The 12,497-nt window shown below is 39.3% G+C and overlaps 1 protein-coding gene across 1 annotated transcript; it reads left to right on the forward strand.

The window, feature by feature from the left end:
- The first annotated feature begins 702 nt into the window (after positions 1-702).
- Positions 703-11,570, forward strand: Rab9b (RAB9B, member RAS oncogene family). Its single transcript, XM_021154031.3, has 3 exons — positions 703-1,165; positions 6,917-6,987; positions 8,072-11,570. The coding sequence occupies exon 3, from the start codon at positions 8,113-8,115 to the stop codon at positions 8,716-8,718; it is 606 nt and encodes a 201-aa protein (XP_021009690.1). The 5' UTR covers positions 703-1,165; positions 6,917-6,987; positions 8,072-8,112; the 3' UTR covers positions 8,719-11,570.
- The last annotated feature ends 927 nt before the right edge of the window (positions 11,571-12,497 follow it).

The raw sequence follows: 12,497 nt of genomic DNA on the forward strand, positions 1-12,497 counted from the left end.
CCTAGGGGTGAGGGGTAATCACAAACTAGATGAGGACACCAGAGGGCCATCAAAGGTCAGGAGGAACTAGTTTGGCGGCTGGCCGTAATTGGAATATTGAATTTTACCCTAGTAGCTGTTCCTGGAACCTCCAGTATTGCTGTCTGAGATTCTCTAGAACAGTAATTGTTAAGGAGGCATACAGGGCTATGTGTTTTCTGTGTCTGAGTTACATACCAATCTTTCCTTTTGGAGTGTCATGAGAAATTCTTGAGCAATGGGCACCAACAGGGCCTACTAATGTGTTGTGATCGTGTGCTTTCCTGTAGAAGAATGTGGATATATTAACCTCTTGGCGTAAAAACAGAACAAGCAGATACAAAAAAAAAAAAAAAGAAAGGAAGGAAAGAAGAGAGGAAGGAAGGAAGGAAGGAAGGAAGGAAGGAAGGAAGGAAGGAAGGAAGGGAGGGAGGGAGAGAGGGAGGGAGGGAGAAAGGAAGGAAGGAAGGAAGGAAGGAAGGAAGGAAGGAAGGAAGGAAGGAAGGAAGGGAGGGAGGGAGGGAGAGAGGGAGAGAGGGAGAAAGGAAGGAAGGAAGGAAGGAAGGAAGGAAGGAAGGAAGGAAGAAAAGAAGGAAGGAAGGAAGGAAGGTTGGATCTTTGGTACATGAGGTAAACAGAAGAGTCATTGGGGGAAATGAAGCTGTAGCTAGTTCTGCCTGAGACTTTAGGCCCTAGGCAGAAAAGAAGCTAAGCTGCCAGAGCAATTATTTGATGGGCCATTGTCACTGTGACTTCTAATCAATTGGGAGGGGAAGAAAGACAGGGAGATTCGAGTTGGACAAGGAGCACTAAGGAAGAGCAAGTCAGCCAGGGCACAGTCTTTACAAGAGGCAGCAGGAGGCGGCTGCAGCGGGTCCCCTGCGCAGAGAAGGGGGCACTAGGAGGCGGCGCGGGCCCCGCCCCCTCCCCTGGCGGGCGCGGGCTCGAGACGCTGCGCGGCGGCAGCAGCAGCGGGAGCGAGCAGCAGCTGTCAGGCCACCGAGGTCCAAGCTGCACTTGCTGCCCCACTGAGGACGAGGTGGCAGCGCGAGCCGTGACCCGGTCGCCGAGGAGCCAGGCTAGAGGCACGCAGAGCTGACCTGCCTGGCGTCTGTAACCCTGTCCTCTCTCCTCCCCATTGTGTTGGGTAAGGTGTCTGCAAGTGGGCTTTAAGAGGGGGCTAGGGCTGGCGGACCTGGGAGGCCAGGAGGTGGGGGCCTGTGGGAGGAGGGAGAAAGGACAGTTTAGGTCATCACTGGTGCGACTGGCACCTCAGTAAAGGGGCCTAGAAGCTGCTGAGGTTATAGTCCTGGGTAGGTGATGGTGGAGGGGGGCGTTGCTGAGTAATCTAGAGTGGCTGCCAGACGGGGCAGAGAGGCGCAAGGCTCCGTGGGGAGCGGGTGTGGTTCACTGAGCATGCGCCGCAGAATGGCTTTAGGAGCTGAGGATGAGGTGAGAGGACCTAGGTCTGAGGTAGTTGGGACTATGCATGATATTTCACTTTTAAGCTCCCAGTATTAAAACAGTGTTCCTGACGTAAAGATGCCAAACATTCCTGGTCTCCTACAGACATTTTTTTTATTAGTGTCCTGAAAACCTTTACTTTCAGGCAGCCTATTAAGGAAGACGTGGCCTGGGGACAGTGCCAAGTTCCTATCAAGTGTGTCTTGGGGCTTATTGGCTCAGAACTGTTACAAAGAGTGAAATATTAGACATGAATTTCCACATTGAACGCTTCGTTGCATATGTGATAGAAATGCAAGCATGAAGTTAGAAATAGCATCTTGGTGGCATGACAACTATGGCATCTAGACTTTGGAGCATGGGTGTAGCTGATAACTGAGCTCTGCGAAGTAAATTGAGTGCGTCACAGGGCTTCCCCACCGCTGTAAATCTACCCCCTTCCCAGCATCAGGTTGTATGAGAAGCAACCTACATCATTTAAATTAGAGGGTCTTGAAGATCAATTATTTCTTATGTTGATTTTTACATACATTAAAGAAAGCCACACCCATTTCTTTAGTGCAGTATTTCTGAATATTATTTCAGGATTAGACAGTAAACTGAATAGCCCCAACCAGCATGTCTCCACAAGATGGGCTTTGCTCACAGCTCCAGCAATGTCCCCTCCTCTGTGTAGACTTCCATCAAGGCCACTCTCATCCATTGTCTAGTCCCCCTCTCTTCCCCCATCAAGCCCTGCAGTACACACCCCTGTAAAGACTTACTCCCGAACAACCTGTGCTACTGACTGTGAGCATCATTCCACACCATGGAAACTGAACTGATGCTGCCAATTTGCTCGTGTGTCTTTTTTCCCTCTCCATAGCCACAATAACATGTGTTATTTTAAAAGGTTCAAGCTTTATTTTATTGCTTCTGCTCCCAATCTCAAGCACCCCCTACTAAAATACAGTAATTTTAATAAGCCCGTATGGGTGCGAACATAGCTGATTCAAAAGGTTTCAAGTGCACTGAAAGATAAAGAACTAGGAATATTGGTTATATGAATTTCTAATACATCTTATTATTCAAGATAATATTTGAATCAAAGCCAGATATTTAGGAGTAAATATTGTGGTCCAAGGGCTGAAAATGTAGCTTAGTGGTAGAGTGTTTGATGCACAGTGCCCAGAGTTTGATTCCCAGTACCAGGGTTTTTTTTTTTTTAAAGAAAAATAAAAAGAAAAGAAAAAAAAAAAGAATATTTCATTCAGGTCTAGTCTGATATGGGAGCCATACTGAATTTCACCTTCGTGTTAGATATTTTTGTTGTTATCAAAAATCCTTCTCACTGCTTAATGCTTTTTTATTTTCATATTGGATCAAATTTGGCATTTCCTGGGGAAGGGAAGTTGAATTCATTGATTTTTGTACTGTGCTGATTCAATTCTGTTTGCATATGTACTGACATATATCATCTTCATCTTCAAAAATAACAGGGATGACAGCATCCACTGAAAACAAAATAGATATCATTGTTTTTCTCTTTGATTTTGGTAGGAATGGAGATAAGGTTAGAAATATATATTTATTTTAAAATGTGAGTATAGCAAAAAGGAAACTGAAAATCTTCCATTGACTTTCAACAGGTGGGATTTCTGTTAAGTACTGTCTGGAAAGGGATCCAGGTGAATTAATAATTTGTATTTTTGGTTACATTATATGTGATTACATTTGGATATCTTATAGGATCATGGATCGATTGTTGGCATAAATTCCAAGACATTAATTTGGGGGTATCTATTTAATCTCATTAATTTGGGGGTATCGATTTAATCTCATTAATTTGGGAGTATCTATTTAATCTATTAAATCATAAATGCTTATTGCTTATTTTTATGATGGATTCTGGTATCACCTGCTGAAAAGGCTTCAAAAACATACACAAGCAGATAACTCACTATTCAAAAATTTTAAATTAGTTGTGCATGAAAGACAGATTTTTTAAAAAAAGAAGTCTGTTAACATCAAACAGTGAGATAATATCAACTGCAAATAATGAGAGGTTTTATTGAGACATAAAATGTAGATATGTTTGTGGGGTACAATATGATCATTTGATACAAATATGCAATGATCAAAGGGTAATAAATAATTGCTTCCATTTCCTTAAGTCTTACTGATTTCTATATATTGGGGACTTTCATAATCTTGGTTTTTTTTCCTATAAAGGAAATTTAAAATGGAAAAATTGTATTTTCCTTTTTAAAATGTCTAAATATTTTTGTTAAATTTGATCATTGACAATTCTATATGGGTATGTAATGCATTGTGATTATTCTCGCCTTTAGTACTCTCTTATCTCCTTCCCATACCCGTCAAGCACTCACTCCTCCTGCTCCTCTAGCTGAGTACGATCTTGAACCTCTGACCTTCTCGAGTCCATTACCAAAGTGTTACAGTGATACATATCTACCACCATGTCTGGTTTTATATGGTGCTCTGGGTCAAACTCAGGGCATTCAAATACTCTACCAATTATTTGAGGTACCTCCTCTTCTGATTATTTAAAAATATATATAATCAATTGTGCTGAGCAGTAGTTATCCTACTCTCTCTAGTGTGAAATAGAACTCTCCTGAGAATCCAACCCAGAATCTCATACACATTAGACATGTTCTTCCACCAGTGGACTCTATCCTCAGTCCCTGTAGTGAGATTGAAGCTTAGATGTTTATTTGTAAGTCCCTTATGGGCAAATCCTTGTCTTAAACTTTTCCAAAGAATTCTGTATCGATTGGGTGTTCAGTGCTAAAACTTTAAAAAATAGATTGGGTGGAGAGAAACCAGAGGTAGGAACAGAAAAATCTAAAAGGCTCACATAACTTAGATACAATAAGATAGTGGCTAAAGGGCAACATGCATAATGATAAATGCCTGTGACCCCACCTACTCTGAAGCATGGATTAGAAAAAAGGATAAATTTCTTGAGACCATACGTCTGACACCAGCCTGGCCAGCACAGCAAGATTCCAATTTTAAAAATAGAGGTGGAAATAGAGGAGTAGAAATTGGTATTTGGGGCCAAGTCATCAGGATTTAGTGATTGAAGGCAAGGAGACCAACCGGAACTGGGTATCATTCTTCCTTTATCAATAAATGTGTATTAGCAATGGTGGGGGAAGATATGCAGGAGCGATTCTCAACCTGTAAGTCATGACCCCTTTGTTGGGGGAGGTCAAAAAAAACCTCTTTCATAGATGTTGCATATCAAATATCCTGTATATCAGATGTTTACATTATGATTCATAACAGCAAAAAATACATTCAGGAAGTAGCAACGAAAATAAATTTATGGTTGGGGGGGGGTCACCACAGCAGGAGGAACCGTATTAAAGGGCTGCAGCACTGGGAAGGTTGAGAACCCCCGATACAAAGGATCACCTTGATGATGATGAGAACATACAGTGAGCATCCAATGCTTTCTCAAACATCAGTAGAAGGATTAGACCTGAAGTTCCTTTTGGCACTCTTGAGAGTCTATGCAGATGCTTAAAAATTGTTAGGGAACCAGGCATTGCTACACATTAAAGATCAAGGAGGAACTAACATCTTCATCAAACAAATACATGGTATAGCAGCAAGGAAGACTCTCCTTTACTTCTCCCCCCCCCCCCACAGCATATAGTTTATTTACCTACAGCTACATGTTCATATTACCAACTAGAGAATTCCCAAATTGTCATTAATACTAATCATTATTCCTGGAGGTGGCCATTGTTTCCATATCTACTGTTTTAACCCATCTATTGAGTTTATCCACAGCTGGGGTAGTGAGTATTTAATGATGTTAACACCTATTTTCTAGGTACCATTAATACCAGTCATCTATAGTTTACCTAAATGTGTACTACCTTCTCTTGCTTTTAAAAATGAGAGTTGAAGAGTTTTGAACTATAAAATTATATTATGGACTAGTATTAAAAATGAAGTATGAAGCGGGAACATAGCTCGGTGGTTGAGGACTTTTCTAGCCCACTGAGGCCCTATGTCCCTCCCAGGCATATCAAAAGAAAACATAAGCAAAAAGGGGAATGGCAAAATGTGCTAACATATCTGTTTCACCGTCATTTCAAGAAATATTTGCCACCTCAGCTAGTTCTTTTTTTTTTTTTTTTTTTTTTTTTTGGTTTTTCGAGACAGGGTTTCTCTGTGTAGCCCTGGCTGTCCTGGCACTCACTTTGTAGACCAGGCTGGCCTCGAACTCAGAAATCCGCCTGCCTCTGCCTCCCGAGTGCTGGGACTAAAGGCGTGCGCCACCACGCCCGGCACCTCAGCTAGTTCTAAAGACAGAAATTTGAAAGCAGAGAAATGTGGACAAAAACCAAGCAGGAGAAATGGTAGAAATTTTAAGATTCGACAGAGTAGATTTAGCCTAAGGAGTAGGATAAAGCTTACTAACTTAGGAGACATCGCTTACATTTTAGTTACTGATTTAGGTAGTTGACAAACACCTGAGTAGCTTTGCCAAGCAAAGAAACATATTAAAACAGCTTCTTCATTCTGCTACAAGAAAGCATACTTAACAAGCATAGGAATTATTTGTCTTTTTGGATCACTATTCTAGTTTTGCTTCATTAAGATATGCCAAAATTTAGTATTAATGTTAAACAAATGTATGTGTTTTTTTTTTTTTAAGGACAGTTAAATGTTAAAACTTGTGTTCAGTAATGATCGTGAATACTTGCAACCTCCATCACTCAGGAGGGTTGTGGCAGAAAAATCAGGGGTCCAAGGCCATCTCAAGCTACATAGCGAGTTCTAGAACATCTTGGGCTGAACGGAGAGACTTTGTCTCAAATAAAAAACCCAATCAAACAAAAACCTTGTGTTCAAGACAGATAACATCAAATAATCAATAAAATAGTTAGCTAAGAAAGCACACTGTAAGTCTATAAACAGTAATAATTTCTTCTATGATGTGGAATCAATTGAAGACAGCCTTGAGGCACATTGCCAAGTGGCCGGGGAGTTTTTGAGATGGGAATGTTGGTAGGTAGAAAGGGAAGAAACAGCAATCTCCAATTTACCTGAAATTCCTCTGCTTTCATTCTTCCAAACTTCACTTCTTGGAATGTCACCTACCTTCTTGGATTTACTTTTACTTTGAATAGAGAATTCAGCAGAATGACAACACAAACAATTTTTTGAAAATCACCCAAAATACAAACTAATTAGGGTAAGTTGAAGTTTAGGTAATAAAGTTATTTTGCTCACATTAAATACCTGCCTGCAACATTTTGAACTCTTGAAAGTGTTGAGGAGAAGAATTCTCCACGGGTAATTTGAGATTGCTATGGGGCTTCTCCCTGAATGGAGTATGGAGTTTTCCCTAAAGACTTATTTTATTGTATTATAGATTATTAAAAATCTGCTTCTCATTCTGTTTTTTTAGAATCCTAATAAAATATAAAGCAACAAAAAGGACAAGGAGAAGGTTGAAATTGTGAAGAGAAACCTAACTAGGTAGGTATATCATGAGATCATGCTATGAATTTTGATATTCTACATTTTCACCTGTTAAAAGTGAATATTTATAATTAGAATACTTTTCAAAATGATTTTAAGGACTATTATGGCTTTCAATTACTGTTTAAATGTGTGTGCTGTCTGAATCTCTTGTGCACACACTTGTTTGATCAGTTTAGGTTTCCTTCTTTTGAGGTCCTTGCATAAATATTACCAGATTAATATCATCATTGTTGAGTTTCTACTATAGACCTAGTATGGCAAGCAGTACTTAACAGAATATTTTATTTTAACATGTAATTTAGGTAGCCATGTATAAATATGTTGGGTAGGTGACAAGAGAAGTACTTTGTGATTCCCAGTGTTTAGATTTCATCATGAATTTTCATATTATTTGTTTTGTGGTAATTAAACTTAAATTCAAATGTCTATAATACCCTCTTTTGAAAAATGCCTGTTACATTGGTATCAGTCAACTGTTAGAAGCTTTAACTGTAATTGTAAGTGAAGAAATGTTATAGAAGATCCATTTATTAGATCATCCATCACAATACAAGTATAATGGGAATAAATGCTTAGAGAACATTGTTGAACTTTTTCTCTTTTCCATATTCTTGGGTCTGCTCTAAATGGGACCCAGATCTCAATGGACAAAATCAAGAATACAGCTTATATACCTTTTAATAACACCCAGGTCCCTCAGAAGCAAACATCTCAAGTAAGTTTCATGTTTGCATCTCATTTGGAACTGTCCAAACTGGATGGCCATATATTTGAGTGACATACCTGTTCTAGGCTCCCTCACCTAGAATAGTGTCAGAACTGAACAAATTGTGGAGCCATCCACTAGCTGGTTTGCTCATGGTATTCAACCTTTCCTTGCCCAGGTAAGACACCTCCTCATAAAAAAGAATAACACTTTCCCCCCATTTTACTAAAAGGGTTTTCTGTCTGTGTTTTAAGTCAAGTAATGATTATGTAAGTACATTGTCAGGGGCTTCATAATTCAGAGACATTTGCTATGAAGTTGATTTGTTTTGGGTTTAACAATTTCCCTTCCTACCTGTTCATGTATTTGCAGGTTCTTTTGTTTGCAGACTTCTCCCTGTTTGGTGCTGCAACATGAGTGGGAAATCCCTTCTCTTAAAGGTCATCCTCTTGGGTGATGGAGGAGTTGGGAAAAGCTCACTTATGAACCGTTATGTAACCAACAAGTTCGACTCCCAGGCTTTTCACACGATAGGGGTAGAGTTCTTAAATCGAGATCTGGAGGTAGATGGACGCTTTGTGACCCTTCAGATCTGGGATACTGCGGGGCAGGAACGTTTCAAGAGCCTCAGAACACCATTCTACAGGGGAGCCGACTGCTGCCTGCTAACCTTCAGTGTGGATGACCGGCAGAGCTTTGAGAACCTTGGTAACTGGCAAAAAGAATTCATCTACTATGCAGATGTAAAGGACCCAGATCATTTCCCCTTTGTGGTTCTGGGTAACAAGGTAGACAAGGAGGATAGGCAAGTGACGACTGAGGAGGCACAAGCCTGGTGCATGGAGAATGGAAATTACCCTTATCTAGAAACAAGTGCCAAAGATGATACTAATGTGACAGTGGCCTTTGAAGAAGCTGTTAGGCAGGTGTTAGCTGTAGAGGAACAGCTGGAACATTGTATGTTAGGTCACACCATTGATTTGAACAGTGGCTCCAAAGCAAGTTCTTCTTGTTGTTAGAGGTAGGGACTCTTGACAAGTGTGCAATAAGATGGTCAGTCTGTTGTGTAAAAACGACTGTGCTCTTTGGTAGTATGAACACACACACATACACACACACACATGCACACATACACATGTACATGAAAGCACGCTCACACAGGCAATTGCATACACACAGGTACACACAGACACATACATGAAAGTACATGCACGCATGTGATTGCACACACACACACACACACACATGAAAGTAAAAGATAATGTTCTGTTTTTGAAACAGAACCTTTCAAATTGAAGTTGTAAAGCGGTTTTTTAAAAAGCTTTATTGAGCCAAGTGTATTTTGCGTAATTCCTGCTATTTTCCCTTCTTGTGTGGCTCAGGACATATCAGAAAGTTTTAGTCCTGAGAGATTTAAGTATTTTTAATCACAGTTTAATCTAGAACCCAGCCGCATGAAGGAGTGAAAGAGCTTAAAGTGTTCCATTAACCAGCTAGCAAAGGCCACCAACTCTTGCCAAGCAGTTTATGTCATTTCTACCAAAGGGAAAATTAGGATTCTGAGCTGTGTTACAAAAAATAATGGAAGCAAGAATTTCTAAACATGTATTAGAAAAAGGTGGTGATGATTAGGAATGTAGATGTATAAAAACACACTGACATGTTCAAATCCTTACGTATGGTTTACTCTCATATGAACTTAAGAAAAATCATTTCTATAAGAATTACTCTAATGACACTGGAGGTTGGTTCTAATCCATGTGAGTCACAGGACACTAGTGAATGGATTACGCTTAAATATGCCAACCACATTTGCAAATACATGGTTGGCCTGCTTTTCCTTCATTAAGTCTACTGCTGCTGCATAGAGATGTTGCTTCCTTGACAACTTATCAATTTAGTGATGCTGCTTAGTATGTGGCTTCGGGTGTAGTGCTCTCTGCCTACATTTTACACAGTCCTATAGTTCACCATGCTGGCTCATGCAGAAGGCCTCAGAAAGGATTGGAGAGTAATGGGCTTTTCTCACAGGTTCCTTAACTCAGTTGTTTGTTAGATCTCAGATCTCAGAAGGATCTGAGTCTTAGAATGTCCCACCAGATGTTCAGCTGGCCAAACTAGGACATTAAAACTGGCAAAAGAGCAGATTTTTTAAAAAAAAAAACCTTTGTGTTAGGATGAATTTCTCATAATTAAATTTGTTCAAATGTGGAATAGACTGCCTTAATTGTGAGCTCCCTCCCAATAAAAGTAGTCACTGGCTGACTATTTGTTAAAAAGAATTACTGAACTGGCTACATGTTTGGTATAAGGTTTCTTCATGCTTTCGTTCTGAATATAAACTATGTCAGTGCCATGTCCTGGTTGGACTTACATGAAAGTAAAGGTTAAGACCATAGAGAGGGCCTTCAAAAATCCTCAAGCCATTCTGGGATTAGCCTTTAACAGCAACTATTATTTTAAAAAAATATATCCCAAAGGTACAATGTTCATAACAAAAATGGTTTGACAATTTTTGAGTACCATGACTGCCAATTGTATATACTATATTCTGAGTGTGTCATCTGTTCTTTTTTTTTTTAATTGGTTGATCTGCATGGATTTTAATCTGTGCTTTAAAACATGTATGAACCAATGTAAAGAGGGACAGTTAATTAGTTAAGGCCCTCCAAAGAGATTTAGGCCTGGGATTGGGTGGGAGCATTCACAGGAATACAGCCTAGAATTCTCCATTGTAGCCACACATGGAATCAGCCTTACATGTGGGACCTTATGTGCTTTAAGAACTCTGGTACTTTTGGCCACATAGACAAAAGTAGGACAGTATTTATTTCAACTCAGACTTACTCAATATTTCTAATTATTGTATAGTCCTGACCCTATTGTCCAATTAATTTAGATGCCAGAAGTCAAAGCCAGAACTGGGACCCCACAACTCTTAAATATTGGTTCCTATCTTGCCTATGCCTATAGCCAGCCACACTGGTTTCAATGTTCTACAGTCATTTTGCTACAATCATGTTAGGGTGAAAAATCTGTACGTCAGAACTAATAAATGGGAATTATTTTTTAAGTGCATGAGACCTGGGGCCTTCTCTTTCTACTTGCACTCTGCTTATAATAGTTTCTATCTGTAGATCTCAGGCCTTCATAAAGATCTCCATCAGCTCACACAAAGTATTTGTCTCTGTAGAGTGGCATGTGGTCATGTGAGGAAAAATAAAAGTATGTGAGGATTCAGTTCATAGACATGCTGTCCATCGAGACAAGTGTTCATTTTATTAGCAGGCATATCGAAGCCCCTTTCTTCTTAGCCATACTTTTTTTTTTCTACCAAATTACTTCACAATATCAAGCACTTAACAATATGTGACAAAACAGTGGCATTTTAGTGAGTAACACTCAGTGGGTGTTGACATAGTTTGGGTAAGATTTAAAAACACCAAAAGCTGCTATCCTTGGTACCAAGAACTGTGCATATGTGTTCAGAAATAGACTGTATATCTAGAATGTGCAACGAAATATTTTCAATAGGTGTTTTTAATGAACACTAGATGTTTGCGATCAATGTATTTCTAATTAGAAGTATACTGGTTTTCAATAGTCCATTAAAATATCATATAAAATATTTATTTAGTTTATTGTCATGTATTGACTTTCAAGGGGCTTCAGATTTCATATGTCTTCAGCGGATTGATGAATTTCAGGTGTCTTTGTGCCTGCCTTGGCCATCTCTACTTTATTCTGAGGTATTCCACCATCCTCTTGTTGCAGGTGCTGCTAAAAATCTCAAAAAATGTGGATAAGATATTTTGTTCCAGTTGTTTAAAAATCATCTGTGTCAAAGTAAATAAAAAGTGCATTTTGAATAACCAGCATACAATGTTTATGGGGGTTCATTTCTCTCTTTTTCTTCTTTTGCGCAGTTTGTCAGTATAGTAGATATACCTGTCAGTCAAGCCCCTCACTCAGATGGTACTTGATGTGGTCTCTGGATCATTTTTTATGTGATACTCCAGTGGCTGTCCCAAATTTCTTGCAGTAGTGATTGAGAAACAAACTCAAAAGATTTAAAGTTAGATATTCTTTTTATGAATAAAAACTGTGGGACTTTTAAAGTTGTTTAGATCTTGGGAATGAATAAGAAATTAAGTGTTGAGGCTTACTAGTGATGTGTTGGTGTATCAAGTTGGCAAGGGATCAATTGTACTGGCTAGTTTTGGGTCAACTTGACACAGCTGGAGTTATCACAGAAAATGGAGCTTCAGTTGAGCAAATGCCTCCATGAGAGCTAACTGTAAGGCATTTTCTCAATTAGTGATCAAGGGGGAAAGGTACCTTGTGGGTGCGACCATTTCTGGGCTGGTAATCTTGGTTCTATAAGAGAGCAGGCTGATCAAGCCAGGGGAAACAAGCCAGTAAAGAACATCCCTCCATGACTTCTGCATCAGCTCCTGCTTCCTGACCTGTTTGATTTACAGTCGTGATTTCCTTGGTGATAAACAGCAGTATGGAATTGTAAGCTGAATAAACCCTTTCCTCCCCCCCCCAAAGATATTCTTTTTATTTTATTTTAGGTCCCTCTGTAATGCATAGAAAGTGCTGGAATCAGAATAGAGACCGTAATCTTCCACTTTATTTTTAACCATACTTTAAAAATATTAAATATTGTAAATATAAATAGACTATACACAGTATATTTTCTTGACTGATAAATAACCTAGACATTAAACATATGAAAATATAGATAAAACAGGTCAGAACAGATAGTTTTTAAGACAAAAATGTTCTATTCTCT

Source organism: Mus caroli, unplaced genomic scaffold (genome assembly GCF_978045245.1).
Source record: "Mus caroli unplaced genomic scaffold, Mus_caroli_1 scaffold_5, whole genome shotgun sequence".
Classification (NCBI taxonomy): Eukaryota; Metazoa; Chordata; class Mammalia; order Rodentia; family Muridae; genus Mus; species Mus caroli.

Coding starts and splice junctions, on each gene's coding strand:
- Rab9b (XM_021154031.3), top strand. CDS start 8,113: ATGAGTGGGAAATCCCTTCTCTTAAAGGTCATCCTCTTGGGTGATGGA.